The sequence below is a fragment of the Aquarana catesbeiana genome, linkage group LG03 (genome assembly GCF_042186555.1).
Source record: "Aquarana catesbeiana isolate 2022-GZ linkage group LG03, ASM4218655v1, whole genome shotgun sequence".
Taxonomy (NCBI): domain Eukaryota; kingdom Metazoa; phylum Chordata; class Amphibia; order Anura; family Ranidae; genus Aquarana; species Aquarana catesbeiana.
Genome location: NC_133326.1, coordinates 499,728,523 through 499,751,098, shown reverse-complemented (window position 1 = coordinate 499,751,098; position 22,576 = coordinate 499,728,523). Strand labels below are relative to the sequence as shown.

The 22,576-nt window shown below is 45.4% G+C and overlaps 1 protein-coding gene across 1 annotated transcript in view; it reads left to right on the top strand.

Moving 5' to 3' along the window:
* The first annotated feature begins 5,592 nt into the window (after positions 1-5,592).
* The window catches only part of ARSI (arylsulfatase family member I), a 50,164-nt gene continuing 33,180 nt past the window's right edge, over positions 5,593-22,576 (top strand). The window contains exon 1 of the mRNA XM_073621089.1: positions 5,593-6,682. Coding sequence (XP_073477190.1) covers positions 6,363-6,682 — 320 coding nt within the window. The 5' untranslated portion in view covers positions 5,593-6,362. The remainder of the gene's footprint in view (positions 6,683-22,576) is intronic.

Sequence of the window (22,576 nt, the reverse complement as noted above, 5' to 3'; positions counted from 1 at the left end):
ACTTCCATTTACCATAAAGGTGAAGGGAACTTTCCTGAGACAAATGTCAAACTGTTTGTCCTTTGACATACATTATGACTTTTCCTGTCTTGTATTTTAGTTTTGCTGCTCTTTTTTTAAAGCAGAGAATGGCCAAAGATATTTTAGGCAGACTTACTCCTGTCAGCTTATGTCACAGAGCCACTCCAGGCTCTGGAAGGATCCCAACCATATTGTCAGAATTCACCCAGCTGCCTGACTGACAGCTAGCTCTGGCTTTCAACGAGAGGCTGAAGCTAGCTGTGCCCACCCCTTCTCCAGCCTGACTCTCCAGTGAATGCTGGAGGGGCAGAGCAGAGAGTGGTGACTGATGGAAGACTGAGAACTAACTAATCAGCGGTCATGTGTTTTGCTCAGTTATTGGTCTTAGAGCCATTGGGGGACAGCTGCAGCATCACACCGATGAGTGTGTATTGTTTTTTTGGAACTTCAAACTTACCTTTTAATAACAGTTTCAGGCAACAAGTGAAATGAATGAGTAAGCTAATGCTAGCAAGGAAACAACGAAACTCAGTTTAAAGTAGAAATCCCTCTCAATTCACCTTAATTTGATTCTATGCAATCCATTATAGCCAGATTCCAGAGCGTTCTTCAAATTTGTCCTGAGTAATTTGCATCTAGAGTTTGTGCTATTTTACTGCCTCTCTCCCTCTTTTCTGGATGTATTACATTCATGTTTTCACAATTGTCATTTCCAAGGAATATTAAAGTCCAACACCAGATTGGGGGCTGCAGAGAACCTAAGAGGAGCCAATCTCCACAACAAGGCATCCATTTGGGTTATTACAAATATTGATTCATTATCATTAAAGTCTAGTAGATTCTTCACAACTTCTAATTTAAAAAATCTTAGCAATAGTAAACATTGTTATGTTCCATTCTATCCAAAGTCAGTTTGTTGTTAAAGAGCCAAACTTTAAATACTTGTATGAGGCTAAATAAGTCAACACATTACACTACCCACACTGGGTACACGATGTATTGAGGACATACTTGTGCATCACTACACACATATTTAGGCCCTTTTTTCATTTTTTTGTTTATATAAATAAGTCAAAACAGGCAATGGCAAGTAAGTAAAATTACAATCCAAGCCCATGAGGCACATGTTGCAGTTAAATCATGTAAGCATTGTATCCTGGCCTGCATCTCTCAGCACATCTGGTTAGGCAAGAGGCATGGTGGAGAACAGCATCTTTCTAAACGGGGATTCCTAAGTTGTGAAGGAATGTGTTTTAATGATATTCAATATTTGTAATAGCCAGATGGAAGCAGGACACGCTCTTGCACCCAACTACCCTTCTCCGTCAGACCGAAGACCTTGGCGGGCCCTGTGATGGTCCCTTTCAAGTAACACTTCACTGGCAGCAACACTGGATCATAGAGGGCAGTGCTTTAACCAGTAATGCCGCGTACACACGACCGGACTTTCCGGCAGAAAAGGTCCGACGGAATATTCCGATCGTGTGTGGGCTTCATCTGACTTTTTCTTTCTAAAATTCTGATGGACCTAGAAATAGAACATGTTTCAAATCTTTCCGACGGAATCAGTTCCTATCGGTAAAACCGCTCGTCTGTATGCTATTCCGATGGACTAAAAACGACGCAAGGGCAGCTATTGGCTACTGGCTATTGAACTTCCTTTTTCTAGTCCTGTCGTACGTCGTCGTGTTCTAAACGATCGGACTTTGGTGTGATCGTGTGTAGGCAAGTCCGTTTCAGCGGAACTCCGTCGGAAAGACCGTCGGAGTCTATTCTGATGGAAATACTGGTCGTGTGTACGCGACATTAGACTACAACCAAAAGAAAAATAAAGTTGCCTGGGCAATATATTTAAGAACTTTTGCTGCCTACATTTATGCAGTCATAAGTTATGGTGAGAGCGGAGGGCTGGTGGTCGCAGCTACATGGTGGATACTCACGAAATTGTTTTGCTGGTCCACGTAACAGTGGTGGAAATTTGTTGCTTCAAATGAACTGGTAGATTCTTATTTATATTTGTATATTTATTATTTTAAATATGGATCAGTGGACTGTATCATATTAATGAATTGGACAGTGTGGATGAATTACACTTTTTCATATATCTGTACACATTAATGAGATAAACTGCATTTAATTTTAATTTATTGCACTTAGATATCAATTTTATGGTTATATTGCACCTTAAATTTATCTAAAGAAGAAAGTACTATATGTGTGGTTTTAGGGTTCAAGATGCTTATATAATTTAGACATTGTGGTTTTATGTCCCTTCATATTTTAAATGTTTGTGATACATGGTAATAAATGAAGAAATGAGAATGTTGTTTGTTGTGGCACCATAACTTGTTGAAGTTACCTTTAAAGTCCAACTTCTGTCTTTAATTTTTTTCTATTATTTTAAAACCCTCCTCTGCAGGGAATGTAAGGACACAGCTCCACAGGGTGACAATGCTGTTGTGAATTTACTGCAGATGAAATAGCGTCACCCTGTGGGAAGCAGGCCCATGGACTGGCAGGATCACCAGGCATTTATTTTAAGAATGAAAACAAAGTGAAGGCACTATGATTTATTGTTAATAATTGATAACAGGCAGAAATTTACATTTTGGGTATAGGTATACATTAAATGACACTGCTGGCTGCAATAAAGCAGCGTTGCTGAATTCAGCAAAAACACTTTGATACATCAGACATTCTTTATGTCAGCAGCCAGTCTATAGTGGGTGTTCCTGGGAATACTTCACAGGTAAAAAGGGTTCCTAGGTCACCAACAAAGATTGAGGGTGGGTTGGTGCAACATTGCCATACCTGTAAAAAACTGCAGGCTGTGTTACTAATTACAGTGTACATTGAAAGGCAGCCAAAAGTTATTTTAAAGTATGACATGTGAATGTGACCAGCTTCTTGTAAATAGGCATATTATTTTATAGTAATATGCAAAAACTTGTTTTTTATAGGTAAATTACAGTATCTCACAAAAGTGAGTACACCCCTCACATTTTTGTAAATATTTTATTATATATTTTCATGTGACAACACTGAAGAAATAACACTTTGCTACAATGTAAAGTAGTGAGTGTACAGCTTGTATAAGGCTCGGTTCACACAGGGACGACTTGTCAGGCGACCTAGTCGCCTGACAAGTCGCCTCCCGTTCTGTGCTATGGAACCGTTCTAAGGGGAGTGACTTTGGGGGCGACTTGGGGCGACTTGCATAGACTTCTATACAGAAGTCGTTTTGCAAGTCGCCCGGGCAGTCGTGTGCAGGTTGCCTCGGTGAGGCGACCTGCAAGTCGTGCCGCCTCTGGTGTGAACCGAGGCTAACAGTGTAAACTTGCTGTCCCCTCAAAATAACTCAACACACAGACATTAATGTCTAAACCGCTGGCAACAAAAGTGAGTACACCCCTAAGTGAAAATGTCCAAATTGGGCCCAAAGTGTAATTTTTTCAGTGTTGTCACATGAAAAGATATAATAAAATTTTTACAAAAATGTGAGGGGTGTACTCACTTTTGTGAGATACTGTATATGTAGAAGAGGTCCGTTATATTTGCTGCTTGGTGGGCTTGATTTACTAAATGCAAATACGCTGTTCATTTATAAGGGAGATTGCGAGGGAATTTGCCCTAAAACTAAGCGAATGAGGTAAAGCTCTGGCTGACTTCTATCATCCAGTTATGTACACACAAAAATGCTATTTTTTTTTCACAAGGGTTCTTCAAAAAGTCGCTGCTGAACCGGCCGGGAGTCAAATCGTCTATGCCCAGCTTAAAGTGGTTGCAAACCTTTACATATACCCAGTGAAGTAACTGGCCTCAGGTGATACACAGAGATGAAACAAATCCTACTACATAAGTTGTACCTGTCTGTCTACACACGTCTTTCCCCTACATCCATTCAAAGTGCTGAATTTTAAAGCTTGTCTGAGAGTTCAAAAAAAGGGGGCGGAGAACTGAAGTTTTACTCTGCAGAACTCAGTGAGGAGAGCTCTGATAAATGATTGGAGGGAAGAGACACAGCCCCTCCACAAAGTTGACAGATACAGAGCTGAGGCTGTCAATCAGCTGGAGGTCCCTTCCCTGTCATTTTTTTCACTTGGTGTCAGGAAAACTTGTCAGAAGTGATTCTTTTTGATGGCAGAGGAGTGAAGCAGAAGACAGAAATTACATTTAGTGCTTTTAACCAGTTCAGCCCTGAAAGGATTTACCCCCTTATTGATCAGGCCATTTTTTGCGATACAGCATTGTGTCGCTTTAACTGCCAATTGTCGTGCGCCCTTGTACCCAAACAAAATCGATGTCCTTTTTTTCCCCACAAATAAAGCTTTCTTTTGGTGGTATTTGATCACCTCTGCGGTTTTTATTTTTTGCGCTATAAACAAAAAAACACTGACAATTTTGAAAAAAAAAAACAATATTTTTTACTTTCTGCTATAATACATATCCAAAAAAAATATATAAAAAAACAAATGTGTTTATCAGTTTAGGCCAATATGTATTCTGCTACATATTTTTGGGAAAAAAAAAATGTAATAAGTGTATATTGATTGGTTTGCGCAAAAGTTATAGGATCTACAAAATAGGGGAAATATTTAGCGATTTTTAATTTTTTTTAAATTGTTTTTACTAGTAATGGCGGGGATCAGTGATTTTTAGCGGGACTGCGACATTGCGGCAGACAAATCTGACCTTAAGTGACACTTTTTGGTGATCAGTGACACCAATACAGTGATCAGTGCTATAAAAATGCACTGATCACTGTATAAATGGCACTGGCGGGGAAGGGGTTAACACTAGGGGCGATCAAGAGGTTAAGTGTGTCCTAGGGAGGTGTTTCTAATTGTGGGGGGATTGGACTGATTGGGAGTACAGAGAGATCACTGTTCCTGATCACTAGGAACAGCGATCTCTCTCTTCTCCCCTGTCAGATTGGGGATCAGCCTTTTTTTCATAGGCAGATCCCCGTTCTGCCGCTCTTCACTGCAATCGCGGGTGGTCTGGCGGACATCGAGTCCACCGGACCCGCGGGCTAGCTCCCATGGCACGCGACGGGTGCGCCTGCAGTATCACATGCACAGACCTACGTAGAGGTACGTTGGTTTGAGCAGCCGAACCGCTTTGCCGCAGTATATATGCAGAAGGCGGTCGGCAAGTGGTTAATTGAGACAATATAGAGGGATATGCTTTGTTCATATTTCATGTCTGAGGTTTACAACCACTTTAAGTCTATCAATTTTCACAATCTAGTTCAAAACTATACATTTTCTATGTGACTTATCTTACAATTCATTTTTTTCTCAGCAGCTGTGAAGCCGAAATACAATCTACTCCTCCAGATATTCAGATAGAGACAAAAATGTACCTAAAAGAAACTTCTAATTTTCAAAGATTTCATTGAAAATATGCACTCTTTAGTTTCCTATAAAATGAAAACATAAACAAAGAAAAAGGCCATTCATTCCACCCCAGCTCACTGCATCTGGTAGAGTTAAAAAGAGAGGGAGCACACTAGGACCCTGGAGTGCCCTGGGCTGACTTTAAAAAGCTTTCCTTTTGGATTGGAGAAACTGGGAGGGACCAGCATCCCGAGCTCTCCTTAAACCTGCCAGCGCTGGTCAGATTCAAACAGATGCTACAAACTACTAATTTAATTGGACACCTCTTTCGCTTTTGTCTAGAGACAGTCTCTCTCTCCTTTCTCCCCTGTCTGAGCGTCCAGATAAGTTCAGGGAAAAATTCCAAAGTTCTGCCTGGCCTGGTTACAAACTCTCCACAGGGCTGGCAAATATACCTAAGTCTTAAAAAGTTTTCTTTCAGCTCTTAAAGCCTGAGGATATGTAGCTGGGACAGACTGGTGGATTCCAGATTAAAGTCTTCTTTTCCTTTGGAATAAAAAGCACTGACATTCCACAGAGATCTAATGGATTTCTCATCATCTTTACAAGATTACTGACTTCTGCCTTGTTGCAGACGGCCAATATTGTTTGCAGTCAAGTTTTTCTAGCTTTCAAGGAATAGCAGAGATTAACCTAAAGTTTGGAGTACATCTCTTTTGTCCTGGCTGGGTTGGAGCCTGTGAAGTGACAGATTGTGCGACTTCTAGAACTGAGAAATGCCTGTAGGCACATGTTGCTGGAAGGGTTCCAACAAGGTTCGAGGAGAGATGACCGCCCCCTGACTTCTGAATGTTCCTGCTAAGGCTTTATTCTGCAAAATCCAAACTGGATGGCGAGTTGGGCTTTTCTTTTCAGGAGAATTAATGTTCTGATGCCAGGACACTAGCCAGCTGACGAGAGCTTTTCCAACCTGTGTGACAGCCTGCTGCTCAGAGCGTGGATATGGCAGTTCAAACGCTAACAGGATTTTCTCTAGTAAGCCTGCTGAGCTTTGGTTATATGTCCTGGGATTGGATGAAGCCAGTAGTACTTGGAGACAGCCCCGGTGATGCTCCAGCTGAATTTCAGGCACCTCCTTCTCCAAGGCCTCCACACATCATCTTCATTCTTACTGATGACCAAGGGTACCACGATATAGGGTACCACGGGTCGGACATACAAACTCCCACGCTGGATCGCCTTGCAGCTGAGGGGGTCAAGCTTGAGAATTATTATGTACAGCCCATATGTACACCTTCACGTAGTCAGCTTATCACTGGCAGGTAAGTACACACTTTTCTAGGGAAACGATGAATGACTGGTTTCAAGTGCTTCCTAGGGTCTGGTTTCTTTCTCACATTTCTCATAGCAGTTCCTTTAGAAGGCACTAGCAGTTATTGTGAAAGCAGTTAGTTGTAAGAGGACTCAAACTGTTGTCCAGAACAAGCAATACAATCCCTTGCTCAAAGTGGTCACAAGCCATGAAGTTGGGTCTTCTTACCTTAAAAGCTTTCCTAAACTAAAGAAAAACTTGCCATGGAAGTAAAAGTTTTGATCACCTACCACAAAGCAGTAAAAACCTGCTCCCGCTGTGCTTAGGTTCCAAGTCACATGACTTAAAGCAAGAATGTTGGGTCATTTGACCTACAGCACCTCAGCTGAATCTTCAATGACATATCATTGCCCTATAGTGTCTTATCAGTGCCCTATAGCGTGCCACATGTAACCTGGGACTTGAGTACTGAAGAAACTGTTGTTTTACAGCCTGGGGTAAAATTATTGTTCCCTTAAATTTTTGGACATTGTGGATAAAAAAATAAAACCTGATTGGTTTCTATGGGCTACAAATACATTTTCCTTTTCACCAATCATACAATATCATTACAAGTTCAAGATTTTGCATAGTTATGACCCATGCACATCAAGGCATTCTGACAATTTTAAGTGTGTTATTTGTGACCACCTAAATCGAAAGTTAAGTTAACTTTTTCCAAATTTCCTTTACTGAAATGCCAATTGAAACCACACATGTGTATACATTTATAATACCACTGAGGTATACATTAATGTGGTTACATAAGTATGTGGTATTTTCAGACAATGTGGTTTCCTTAAGTGCATGTATATAAAAAGCCCCACAAGATAAAACTGAAAAGCAAAACAAAGGAGCTTTGTCTGCACTTCCTAGATATCCAAAATTCAAGCAAAGCGCGCAGATGTGATTGGATGTTTATTTTGTACTTTAAAACAATTTCTTTTGATATTTGGGAAAGATTCAGAAGGATGCACAGTGGGGATGAGTGAACCTCTGAAAAGAAATAATTCAATGAGTAATTGAATAGTTTATGGCTTCCCAACTGTGTAGCTGGAAAGGAAATGAGTAGTTAGAAATATACGTCTGTCCCAAAAACAATAGTCCTGTTATTGCCAAAGGGTTATTCTATGTGTTAGGATCATTAGGATCTGCTGGAGCTAGCATACAGGCTATAAAACAAGCAAAACAAATGCTGATACCTGCTTTGTTTTAATTTAAGTGGGTCCATTTTCCAAAAAGAAAACCAAGATGTATTCAGTGCCAGAAACCCTTTGGGTGTGGGACTTTAGATTCTTAAAGCATACATAAATTTCCCACTAGGCACCCATTCTTCCCCAGCTATCATCCATCCTTAAAGCTGAACTCCAGGAAAATAAAACATCCTCACTTGCAGAGGACACGAGAGGACCTTAGATTGCCAGAGTGCAGGGTATCAGAGGCAGTGAGGACCAGTCTAACAGAGGGGATGATCCTGCAGGAGCAGAGGATCAGGTCACTAAAAGTGCTTTACCCGATCCAATAGGCATAAATGAGTAGTTAACCCTTGTATTGTGGGAGGAGCCCCACTGGAAAGGAAAGATATTACATTTTAACAGAGTTCAGCTTTAAAGTGTTTGTAAAGGCAGAAGTTTTTTTTTTTTTACCTTACTACATTCTTTGCAGTAAGGTAAAATACCTTCTGCATGCATCTCCCTACACAGCCCCCGTAAATACATACCCGAGCCTGATCTCGATCTAGTGATATGAATGAGAGCCAAAGCTCCCCTGGGTCTCTCGCTCCTGATTGGCTCAGAAACAGCAGCCATTGGCTCCTGCTGCATTCAATCAGCGCCAATGACGAGGGAGCAGGGGACTGGGCCGAGCCCTGCTCTGTGTGTCTTATGGACACTCAGAGCGGGGTTCGAGAGTTAGCACGCATAAGTGCCCCCATGGCAAGTGGTTTGCTATAGAGGCACTCAACGGGAGGTGGGGATTGCGGAGCCGGGAGTGCTGGTGGGGGACCCCAGAAGTAGAGGATCGAGGCTGCACTTTGCAAAACCATTCCACAGAGCAGGTAAGTATAACGTGTTTGTTATTTTAAGAAAAAAAGACAAGGCTTTACAAACACTTTAACATGTATCATTAGCCTAACACTTAATTTGTCCTTCACGCTAAGTTTAAAGGAAAAAATCAAGTGAATGTAAACCCTAACAATGAACTTCTATTATTGGCTCCCTTTTGGTTGGTTAAATATACCAATGAATGTTATATCTGTTCAATAAATGTAAAACAATACCAGTTGATCCTGCCAGAAATCCAGTCAACTTGTATTTTCTTGTGCTCTATGCAGTGTTATCAGCCCTGTCCCATCCTCTCCTTGGACTATATATAGTACAGGAGAGGAGAGGTGTTCTGTAATCCTAACACAATTTCTGTCAAGGGGTTAACCATGCTGCCCTACTATAAATACGTTACAGTTAGTGAGTGTTTTCATTCTAGAACAGGAAGTGTGTTACTGGTAGATTCACCTGCAATATATCCTTTTTTTGTTCTTAGGTTTGGGTACACTTTAAGTTTTATATATTTCTACCTTCTGTGGCTCCATATAGATCTGACTGCTACTGCTGCGCCAGTCAGTGGAAATGGGTCCCTGCCGCATCTGAGCTCCATTGTAGGGGATGCGAGAGTCAGTTTTAACACCAAAAATAATCTACTTTTTAGCCAAATCAGCAGGAATTGGACGAAATTCAAACCATCTTTGGCAGGGATCTCATTCATACAGGGCACGCAACACCTTACGCCCATGCAGGGCCATGTTTACCCGCATAGGGATGCACAGGTGTTCCATGCAACCTTGTGCAGACAGTCCCATTGATCTCTAGTCGGACCCATCGGCTGTACGGACACTTCGGCTGTGTGTCAATATGGCATCTATGTGGGTACGTGTCCCTGAAAACACACTGAGTTTGGGGACACGTATGCACACCCACACCCACATGGATGTTATATTAGGACCCAATGTAGTGGCGGACCATTCATATAGGGTGCAGCGGTGCCCCCCAATCCATGCGTCCGGCCCCCTAATCTAAATGCGGAGCGTCAGACAGTAAAATGAGTAAATAAATAAGTAAATGAGCAGAAGCTCTGCTGACTTCCATTATCCAATAGTGTGCAAGCAAAAATGCATTTTTCTTTCATTTTCCATGCACGTGATTGGGTATTCTTTGCACAGTGAAGCTTTACCTCATTTACTAAGCCCTGGAGCAACTGCACTTTGCAAAGTGCACAGTCTTTTTGCCTTTAGTAAATCAATCCCAATAACTCAACAGACATCAATGGGACTGCCTGCACAGGGATGCATGGAGCACCTGTCTATCCCTGTGCAGGTAAACACAGCCCTGCATGGGCGGGTATTGTACACCCTGCGTGAACGAGGCCTAAAGCAGGCCATACATTATACAAAAAAAGTGCCCATTCCACATTTGATGTGTATGAGGGCATCACTTCTGCTGTGGTTATGTATGTGCTCTCATGGCAGGAAGTCTCCCCCACAGTGAGATCCCAAAGTGGCGGCTGGTGCTCCATTTTTTTGGGGGGGGCAAAAAAAACCCCCAGCCAGGTCCTCACTTACCCCACAGGTCACGGGCGGCTTCCCTGGCTTCTCCTCCTGGCCAATCCGATCTTAAAGTAGAGTTCCAAAAAAAAAAGTCAGCAGCTACAAATACTGTAACTGCTGACTTTTAATAATCAGACACTTAGCTGTCCCAGAGTCCAGCGATGTGGGGGAATGAAGCCCCACTCGTCTCCCCCTCCTCTCTGCGGTGGCGGCATTGCCACTGTGGGCGCCCGGCTGTGGCTTCACAGCCGGGCACGCACTGCGCATGCATGAGCCGTGCTGCGTGCTGTGACTGGCCGGGCAGTCATCTGGGACCTGTGATGTGTCCCAGATGATTGCCGAGAGGGAGGGGGGAGAGGTGATCTCCCTTCCAGCGCCGCAGAGCCCCAGGAGGAAGTGGGAGCGGGAACCCTCTAAAAAGAGGGTTTCCACTCCCCCCCAAAAAAATGACATACCAAATATGGCATGTCAGGGGGTCACCTTCCCTTAAAGCGGAAGTTCCATTTTTGGGTGCAACTCCGCTTTAAGACCCGCTTCCTGTCCTGATTGGATGGAAGAAGAAGCAGGAAGACAATAGTGAATGTCGCAAGTGAGTGGTCTAAGGGCGCAGTGGTCTGCGCCCCGAGTCCAACCTTTTTGAGGCCAATTAGAGCCTCGAGCTCTAATCATGTGCTTCAAAAATAAAAAAAGCTAGTTGAAATCTAAGCATCCGGCGCCCCACATGGAGATTAGGGCCTGGCATATGGAGATTAGGGAGGTGGCGCCCCTGCGCCCCATATGGACCAGCCGCTGCTGACAAAGATCAATGTTGCCGGGTATAGCCAGTGGCATTGATCATTTGGGAAAAGCCCAGCAGGGTGGTTGTACAGAAGTTGATCGATTGATCGACTTCTGTACATCCAGGGTGCCCATACATGGATCGAAATTCCTCCGGTCCCTGCTGAACTGGCCAAATTTCGATCCATGCATGGCACTGCCCCTCAACCACTAGGGTGAATGAGCCCAACAACAAATTCTTTGGCTGAACCTCATTACCCCACAAATGAAGCCATTCCCTATATCACATTGAGCTGATCCTTACATTATGCTACATATTGTATGGCTCCCAAACAGCCCTAAGCCTATTTATTCTAGCGTCACTAGTCCGTAGAGCGCTCCTAACTGATACAGGCGTAGGTCCCAAAATGAAGGGCTCCCACGTTCTGTGAAAATTCAGTTGGCAATAGCCAGGAGCAGACTTCCTAGAGAGTCATTTGCAGAGGGACTAAAGTTACTGAATATGTAAACAAGAGATCATTTGTGTAGCCAGAAACTCTTGCCAGCAAAGAAGCTGTCTTGGCTCCCATCCTATTTGACATTAACCCGTGTGATGAGAAAAAAGCAGCATGCCATAAATATAACGAGCAGGACGTTTCAGATGTCTGTACAAAGTGAGCTTTTCACCTCTAGTGCACAGGCTGTTTAGGGGTTAAGCTATGAGAAAAAAAAAAGAAAAATAGAGATTGCTGTGTTCTTGCCATTCACAAGGACCATTTTGCCTTCAGGTGTAGAGTTTCTGCAGATCTCCCTATGGAATCAACTTCCTGCTTCTAAGAATGATAGGATGTACCTACCTGAGACTTGTCTGAGTAATTGCAGGCACAGGGGTGATGAAAAGGCTCACACACACATCTAAATCTAAATACGCAAGGTTACAGCATGACACAAAGGCATTTGTCATTGTGCAACGAAGAGTGGTAAGGAAGAAAGCTGAAAGAAAGCTGCAAAATTCTATGGCCATGGAGGCTATTTGAGATGAGTGATCAAAGAACTTAATTAAATGCCAAGTGTGACCACTCATCCTTTTACAGCACAGATACCAGTCCACTATTGCTTTAACCCAGATGTAAACCCTGAGCTATGTGGCATTTAATTTACTGAATCATTGCATATCATACTTTTTTTTTTGTTGCGTCTCAGAACAACGGATTTCCTGCAGCCTCTTTGTTGCCACTTCCTGTCTACATTCACTCCAGCTATGGCTGTGAGACATTTCTTATGGAGCATTTTGTGATGGTGTTAAAATGGCCACTTGTAGTCTTCGCTGGGCACCATGTGACTGGGTGACAAAGGAGGAGCAGGGACAAAGTGTTTTCACCCTATAACAGTGATGGTGAACCTTGACACCCCAGATATTTTGGAGCTTCATTTCCCATGATGCTCAACTACACTGCAGAGTGCATGAGCCACATGGGAAATGTAGTTCCAAAACATCTGGGGTGCCAAGGTTTGCCATCACTACCCTATAACATGGGGTGCCTTAATAAGGACCTTCAAAGGGATGTTATTTTATTGGAAGCTTTAAATTAAAAAAATGTTGAAAATAATGTTTTCAGTAACATCTTAAAGTTTTTATGGGATTTCAGTGACTGGATCTACATTCACTTTAAAGTGATTGTAAAGGTATTTTTTTTTTAAATAACAAGACAACTTGTTATGGGGGCACTTGTGCAGGCTGGATCCTGAGCCAGCTCTGTGTGTCCATTGACACGCACAGTGCAGCTCGGCCCCAGCCCTGCTCCCACCACACAGGACTTGATTGACAATGTCTTCCGCCACTGCTGCCTCCATGTCCAGAGAGAAGGGAGAGAATGGAGAGAGCCACTGCTCTTGGACACAGCACTGGATCTAGACTGGACCCAGGGAAGTATTTAGGGGGGGCTGAGGACATAAGGTTTTTTTACTTTAAAGTGGAGTGGGAACCTCCCTTGTTTGCACCCCGCCCCCTCCACTGTGACATTTGGCACTTTTTGGGAGGGGTGGGTACTGGTGTCTGGTTATGACAGGTACTAACTGCCACTTCGGCTCCACCCCCCTTCCTTCCCCTGCAATCTTCTGGGACACATCACAGGTCCCAGAAGACTACAGGACCATTCACAAGGCGCAGCGCGACTCAATGTACAATTAGAAAGCTGCAAGGCTTCACTTTCTGTTTCCCGTACTAGAGATGCCGGTGCCGGTGTTCTGCCGAGAAAGTTCCGCTCGGCGTATAAGTTCCCCCCTCTACTGCGCCTGCGCAGTAGGTATCGGCGGAAATAGCCGAAGCACAACAGCTGAAAATCAGCTGTACACGGCGCCTGGAAGAGGGCCCCTCGCGGGCTCGCTTCGCTCGCCACGCTTCGGGCACGGCCTCGCTGCGCTCGGCACTTTTAGATTCCCCCTCTAGGTCCACTTGGATGGTGGGGAAGGAACCTGGGCCCAGAGCGCAGGCGCCGTGTACAGCTGATTGAAGCATTTGAGCTTCGGCTATCTCCGGCGGCTGAGAGTAGTATGTACTGCGCAGGCGCTGCGCCTGCGCAGTACAGGGGGGAACTTATCCGCCGAGAGAACATTCTCGGCAAGACACCGGCACCTGAAGCTGATTGGAGAATTGGTTTAGGTGAGGACATCGCTGGATCCCTGGACAGGTACATGTCCTTATATTAAAAGTCAGCAGCTACAGCACTGCTGGCTTAAATTTTTTGGGGGGGAGTCTGCAGCTCCTCTTTAATGCAGAGAATGCATTAAAGTAAAATGCTTTCTGCCTTTAGGCTAGATTCACACATGTGCCAGTAGTTGCTGGTGTGGGAATCGCACCTGTACCCGCACCCACAACCACCCGCAGCCAAAATGTAACGTAGGGCTGCCATTCATTTTTAATGGCACCCCCATGCATCTAAGCACGAAGTGCATTTGCAGGTGCGGGAAATCGCATGGTGCAAAAGCACCATGTGATTTCCAGGTGGTTGAAGTCTTAAAAAGGTGCAGGAGCCTTTTTCCTGCTTTTCCCAAATAAGCTGCTGTGCCCTTACAACCACTTTAACCACTTGCTTACTGGGCACTTAAACCCCCCTCCTGCCCAGACCAATTTTGAGCTTTCAGCGCTGTCGCACTTTGAATGACAATTGCGCGGTCATACAACACTGTACCCAAATGAAATTTTTATCATTTTTTTCCCACAAATAGAGATTTCTTTTGGTGGTATTTAATCACATCTGGGGTTTTTATTTTTTGCTAAACAAACAAAAAAAGATGGAAATTTTTGAAAAAAAAAAAATCATGTTTAATAGTTTGTTATAAAATTTTGCAAACAGGTAATTTTTCTCCTTCATTGATATGCACTGATGAGGCGGCACTGGTGGGCACTGATAGGCTGCACTGATGGGCACGGATAGGCACAGATAAGGCGGCACTGATAGGCACAGTTAAGGCGGCACTGATAGGCACAGTTAAGGCGGCACTGATGGCCACGGATGGGCGGCACGGATGGGCGGCACGGATGGGTGGCACGGATGGGTGGCACTAATGGGTGGCACGGATAGGTGGCACGGATGGGTGGCACGGATGGGGGGCACTGATGGGCGGCACTGATGGGGGGCACTGATGGGTGGCACTGATGGGCGGCACTGATGGGCACTGGTAGGTGACACTGATGGGCACTGATAGGTTGCACTGATGTGGGTGCTGATGGGTGGCACTGATGTGGGTGCTGATGGGTGGCACTGATGGGTGGCACTGTGGGCACTGATGGATGGCACTGTGGGCACTGATGGGTGGCACTGTGGGCACTGATGGGTGGCGCTGATTGATGGCACTGTGGGCACTGATGGGTGACTCTGGTGGGCACTGGTAGGCAGCACTGCTGCCTATTGCTTTGTGTTATAAGATCGCAGTGATCGGGACTGATGTCCCGATCACGGCCGCCGGTGATCGGGTTTTTTTTTTTCCTCCTCACGCTGTCAGCGCGAGGAGGAAAAATAGCCGATTACCGGCTCTGTTTACATCACATGATCAGCTGTCATTGGCTGACAGCTGATCATGTGGTAAGGGGTCGGGACCAACCCCTTACTCTGATCTGTGATCAGGCGAGTCTCATAGACTCGCTGATCACCGAGCGCGCCGCGCGCGCCCTGCAGGGGGCGCGCAGGCCGCTCGTGCCCTGCAGGGGGCGCGCAGGCCGCTCGTGCACGGGACGACGTCAATAGACGTAGTCCCGGCAATTGAGATCCGCGCTGTTGCCGTCATTTGGCAATGGCCCGGATCTGAAGCGGTTAAAATTTTGGAAGCAAGTTGATTCACAGTCAGGACAATTTGTGACAATTGTGTATGTATGAATTGCAGGACAACTGCAGTATTAAATACCAAGCCTAGTGCTGTGCCTCTCCAAGCTAAGCACTGAAATTGTAATCTCTATAACTGATCCAGTTGTGGCAAGTTAGCTGTAATTTATAGTCTCAGTAGAATTAGCAGGGACTCAATCCAAATTACATCTTGCAGATCACAGAACGCTTTGAAGTGGAGTTCCACCCAAAAATGGAACTTCCACTTTTTGGAATCCCCCCCCCCTCCGGTGTCACATTTGGCACCATAGTTGTGCGCAGCCTATTGCATTAGGGTGTGCACCCCCAAGCTCAAACACATATGCCTATGACAGTGTCAGTGGAGCAATGGACAGTGTCAGTCGTTTTTATTTTTATTATTTCATTTATTATTATTTTTTTAAATTTATTTATTTTTTTTAATAATTTTTTTTTTTTTTTTTACAGTTTTTTTTAGGAGCCCCGTTAGGGGGCTTTGATGAAATAAAAGGGGTCTAAACAGGGGGAATCTGTGCCACACAGAGTGATTAGGGTGTGCCCAGGCACACCTGGCACACCCTGTGCGCACGCCTATGTTTGGCACCTTTCAGGGGGGAGGAGGGAGCAGATATCTGTCTAATACAGGTATTTGCTCCCACTTCCTGGTATAGACCACTCCGGTGATTGCGGTGACCTATGCCACTTCTGCCGCCTACCCCGTCCTCCCCCGCTGTATTCTGTGAGACACAGAATACAGCAGGGACCTGTGAGGACGCGCAGCCTGGCTTCACTTCCTTATTCCCTTACCGAGGATGGCGGCGGCAGCAGCCGAGAGCCGAAGGACGGATCGGCTTCGGCTGCTGACACTGCGGGCTCCCTGGACAGGTAAGTGTCCATATATTAAAAGTCAGCATCTGCAGTATTTGTAGCTGCTGGCTTTTAATATTTTTTTTTTCAGAAAACCTCCGCTTTAAGCCAAAACTTGTTGTCACGAGAGCCATGTACCTGACGTGAGACCGAAGTAGTGGGGAGGCCTCCCTTGCACCTCAGGTCCTTGAAGCCTCTGGAGATGGAGACAGAGACTTGGTGGACCCTGAGTGGCACGGGTGCAAGGGGGGTGGAGCACAGTGCAAGCCTTAGTCCTAGATCTGAGCCGAGGTCCAGTCCAGTTTGGCAACGAAGTATAAAAGGGTTAATCAGAAGAAGAAGGGTTGAGATCCAAGACGGCAGCTGAGTACAAAAGGAGCAAAGAAGTAGAATGGTCAAGATACAAATCCGAGTTCAATGGCAAGCAGCAAACAAGAGTGGTCAAATAGGTTTCCAGGTCACAACAAGTTCAGACAGATCACACACTAGCACAGGAACAAGGGGGACTGAAGATAATCTAGCAGTTTGGCAGTGTGAGGGCTGGGTTTATGTAGGGAAGTTTGAGGTCACTTCCTGTGCGCCTCCTGGGCATTTTCCCGCCTTTTTCCATTAGGTTGAGGTCATTTCCTGTGCACCTCCTGGGCACTTTCCCGCCTTTTTCCATCAGGTTGAGGTCACTTCCTGTGCGCCTCCTGGGCATTTTCCTGCCTTTTTCCATCAGGTCTTCTGCGCAGGTGCGGGTTGGCGTAGTGAGGCATCTTTGGTGCATGCTCAGTTGGCACAGATTTCCTCTTGAGGCAACACGCCATTGGTGCATGCATAGTAAGCCCTGGACACTTACACTTGTGCAGATCAACATCAAAAATCATAATATGTCTAGCTCCAGCAGTATACAGTACATGTGGTAAATGCAGGCTAAAGCATAAAGGAGGAGGGTGGGACTAACTATACAGAGCATCCCCTAGCTACGAAGTGAGGTAAGGACAAAATTCTTAAACGTAAGCAGACAATGCATATGTAACATGATACCTAGGTTTACATATGTGTGTGAACAAACATGCACACACATATGTAACATGATACCTAGGTTTACATATGTGTGTGTGCATGTTTGTTCACACACCTTGTGGGTACAACAGCTCATTTACCTGAATAGGCTTCTGTACCAATGAAAAATGCAGGGAGATAATTCCCCAACCCTTTTTTAAAAAATGCACAGCACAGAACCACATTGTCTGCTGACACCAATGCTGGGAGTTATTATTGCGTCCAGTTGCACTGATGCTGGGGGTTATTGTTGCATCCACTGACACCAATGCTGGGGGTTATTATTGTGTCCACTGACACCAATGCTGGGGGTTGTTGTAGTCACTGTCAACAAATGTACATTATGATACCTTGCACTAAATATAGCAGCACCAAAATTTTTTGTACCAAAAACAGACAATGCAGGTTAATTAGAAGTCTGTAGATAAAGACAAACTGTGCAACTTTAACCAAATTTGAATAATGCACTTGCTATAGATGCAGCCTATTTACATACAGTACCTCATAAAGCCTGACTGAAAAACTACCAGAGGTTGCATCACTCTGACCTGCCTTGTTGCTAGAAGGTTGTTAACCACTTGCTTACTGGGCACTTAAATCCCCCTCCTGCCCAGACCAATTTTCAGATTTCAGCGCTGACGCACATTGAATGACAACTGCGCGGTCATACAACACTGTACCCAAATGACATTTTTATCATTTTTTTTCCCACAAATAGAGCTTTCTTTTGGTGGTATTTAATCACAGCTGGGATTTTTATTTTTTTTGTTAAACGAACAAAAAAAGATGGAAAATTTTGAAAAAAAAAATCATGTTTCATAGTTTGTTATAAAATTTTGCAAACAGATAATTTTTCTCCTTCATTGATTTGCGCTGATGAGGCGGTACTGGTGGGCACTGATAGGCTGCACTGATGGGCACGGATAGGCACATTTAAGGCGGCACTGATAGGCACAGATAAGGCGGCACTGATAGGCACTGATAAGGCGGCACTGATAAGGCGGCACTGATAAGGCGGCACTGATGGCCACTGATGGGCCCTCATGGGTGGCACTGGTGGGCACTGATGGGTACCACTGATAGGTGGCACTGATAGGCAGCACTGATGGGCGGCACTGATGGGTACTAGTAGGTGACACTGATGGGCACTGATAGGTGGCACTAATGTGCAGCACTGTTGTGGAGGCACTAATTGTGGGCGCTGATAGGTGGCACTGTGGGCACTGAAGGGTGGCACTGTGGGCACTGATGGGTGGCGCTGGTGGGCACTGGTAGGCGGCAATGCTGCATATTGCTAGGTGGCACTGGCAGAGGGCACAGGTGGGCACTGAGGATCTGATGGCGCTCGCAGTGATCGGGACTGATGTCCCTCTCACGGCCGCCGGTGATCATCTTTTTTTTTCCTCCTCATGCTGTCAGCGTGAGGAGAAAAAATAGCCGATTACCGTCTCTGTTGACGTCACATGATCAGCTGTCATTGGCTGACAGCTGATCATGTGGTAAGGGGTCGGGACCAACCCCTTACTCTGATCTGTGATCAGGCGAGTCTCATAGACTCGCTGATCACCGAGCGCGCCGCGCGCGCCCTGCAGGGGGCTCGTGCACGGGACGACGTCAATAGAGTCGGGACCAACCCCTTACTCCGATCTGTGATCAGGCGAGTCTCATACTCGCCTGATCACAGAACGCGCCCCGCTGTCCCTGCAGGCCGCTCGTGCACGGGACGACGTCAACGGATGTCGTCCCGGCAAAGCAGGTTCGCGCTGTAGCCGTCATTCGGCTATAGCGTGGATCTCTAGTGGTTAAGACACACCCAGCTGTTACTGTTCACATTCATCATTACAGGAGTGAGCTTTCAAACGTTGAGCTTAGAGCTACTGCATCAGGGGAGATGTCTTAGCAGTGTCTTAGCAACAAGGCAGGATGGGTAGATGCAATCTCTGGGAGCTTTTCAATTAGGCTTCATGAGGTATGTAAATGGCCTACATCTGTAGCAGGGTCAAGTCCTGGGAAAAAAAGTGTGGGAACTCACCCAAGATCCCCCCCCCCCACCCCACTTTAAAAATAAAAAAGTGTGTGTGTATATATAATACATACTCCTTTTTAAACAAATAAAGTGCAACATTTATTGTAAAGTGCCAGTTTAAGAGGACACCTTTAAAATTCATATGCATTAAACAAATAACTATAGAACAGATGTAACAACAAAATAATTTAACCTGTATGCTAAGTATACTAACAAAAAAAACACCACGATGTGTGATAATGGTTCCCTCGCAGGGAATTTCTAAAAGTTCTTGTTTTAGGGTCTTTCTGAGGTCTGGGGGCCCCTCCTGTACTATGTTTCTATGCAGGTTTTGATATGTGGGGCCGCTCCTGCCCCAAGGCCTCCGCACACACGTATTGGTCTGTGCAGAGGAGTGAGGCCAGGAGTGCTGAGTGTGCCGGCCTGGGTCCCCTCTCCTCAGGCTGCCTGTATTGATTGTGCAAAGTGGGGCCCAAGCCCTGGGCCGCTCGCTCCTCAGTGCCAATCAAATGCAGCCTTGACATTGCCCATCAAATGCAGCCTGATCAGTGCCCATCAAATGCAGCCTGATCAGTGACAATCAATGCCGCCTTACCAGTGCCCATCAATGCAGCCTTACCAGTGCCCTTCAAATGCAGCCTGATCAGTGCCCAGCAATGCAGCCTGACCTGTGTCCAGCAATGCAGCCTGACCTGTGTCCAGCAATGCAGCCTGACATGTGCCCAGCAATGCAGCCTGACATGTGCCCAGCAGTGCAGCCTGATCGGTGCCCAGCAATGCAGCCTGAACGGTGTCCAGCAATCCAGGCTGATCGGTGCCCAGCACTCCAGCCTGATCAGTGCCCAGCACTCCAGCCTGATCAGTGCCCAGCACTCCAGCCTGATCGGTGCCCAGCAATGCAGCATGACCTGTGCCCAGCAATGCAGCCTGACTGGTGCCCAGCAATGCAGCCTGGTTGGTGCCCAGCAATGCAGCCTGATTGGTGCCCAGCAATGCAGCCTGATTGGTGCCCAGCAATGCAGCCTGATTGGTGCCCAGCAATGCAGCCTGATTTGTGCCCAGTAGTGCAGCCTGATTGGTGCCCAGCAATGCAGCCTTATTTGTGCCCAGCAGTACAGCCTGATTGGTGCCCAGCAATGCAGCCTGACCTGTGTCTGGATCTGGGATTTGAATATCGTGGCCAGCGTTCTCCTATCCGTGGGACATCCTCCTCCTCCAGCGGCCTGGCTCCTATAAATCACATTGCACTGATTCAATTCACCATTGGATCAGTGTTCCGCCTATCACTAGAGCCAGGACTTGTTACAGCGGCTGCTGGAGGAGGAGGTGGAGGACCGAGGGAGAGGAAGACGGGCACGCAGGGATGACACCCCCCCACTCATGTGTGGCACCCTGCTTGCATGGACGACCTCTCTTTCCTGCACACCCACACTGCCTGCCTCTGTTTCCATGATTGAGGCCAGTCCTGCAGGATGCGGCTGCTAACGGGAGCGACGTTCCTGCTGTGGCAAAAATTACGGGAATGTCGCTCCCATGCGTTCCCGCAGGACTCAAGCCCTGATCTATAGCATTAGCATTATTCAACTCTGGTTAAAGCTGCACAGTTTGTTTTTATCTACAAATCTGCATAGGCAGTTTTTTGGTAAAGGTGAACTATGCCTTTAAGGCTTTCTTCCATAAATTCTCAGGTGTCTGACAGGTTTACTTTAAAATCTAAGAATAGTTACAATGTAAAAATACTTCTTTGACTACCTTTGCACCATCAAACATTAGTCATTATAAGAATAAACAGCCAAAAGTTTCCAAAAAATAAACAGATGGTTTGCTCACTCTGTCTTTATTTCCAGCGCTCCACTAACCAACTGTCATGAATTATATCATCACACAACTAGCAGACAGAAGCCACCCAAAACCTTCTGTATCCTCTGAGTACTACACTATCAAATGTATAATTACACCAATCATCCAAGTGCAGACAGGTCCTCTGCCCTATGGCTTTTTCTTCAGTATTTTACTAACATACACTCACCGGCCACTTAATTCCTCGTGGCATAGATTCAACAAGGTGTTGGAAACATTCCTCAGAGATTTTGGTCCATATTGACATGATAGCATCACGCATTTGCTGCAGATTTGTCGGCTGCACATCCTTGATGCAAATCTCCTTTCCCGCCACATCCCAAAGGTGCTTTATTGGATTGAGATCTGGTGACTGTGGAGGCCATTGGAGTCCAGTGAATTCATTGTCATGTTCAAGAAGCCAATGGTGAGATTATTTGAGCTTTGTGACATGGTGCATTATCCTGCTGGAAGTAGCCATCAGAAGATACACTGTAGTCATAAAGGGAAAGACATGGTCAGCAACAATACTCAGGTAGGCCGTTGCATTTAAACAATGCTCAGTTGGTACTAACGGGCCCAAAGTGTGCCAAGAAAATATCCCCCACACCATTACACCACCAGCCTTGATACAAGACAGGATGGATCCATGCTTTCATGCCGTTTACGTCAAATTCTGACCCTACCATCTGAATTCGCAGCTGAAATCAAGACTCATCAAACCAGGCAACGTTTTTTTCCTGTTGTTCAATTTTGGTGAGCCTGTGCACATTGTAGCCTCAGTTTCCTGTTCTTAGTTGACAAAAGTGGCACCTGGTGTGGCCTTCTACTGCTGTAGTCCATCTGCTTTAAGGTTTGATATGTTGTGTGTTTAGAGATGGTATTCTGCATACCTTGGCTATAACAAGTAGTTATTTGAGTTACTGTTGCCTTTCTATCATCTTGAACCAGTCTGCCCATTCTTCTCTGACCTCTGATATCAACAAGGCATTTTCGTTCATAAAACTGCTGCTCACTGGATATTTCCTCTTTTTCGAACCATTCTCTGTAAACCCTAGAGATGGTTGTGTGTGAAAATCCCAGTAGATTAGCAGTTTTTGAAATTTTATAGATCAGCCTGTCTGACACCAACAACCATGCCATGTTCAGAGTCACTTAACCACTTGCCACCCAGCCCTATTCTGGCAGTCCTCTCCTACATGTAAAAATCATATTTTTTTTCTAGAAAATGATTCAGAACCCCCAAACATTATATATGTTTTTTTTTGGCAGATACCCTAGGGAATAAAATGGCAGTCGTTTTTATGTCACACGGTACTTGCGCAGCGATTTTTCAATTGCATTTTTTGGGGAATTAAAAAAAAAAAACAGTAAAGTTAGCCCAATGTTTTT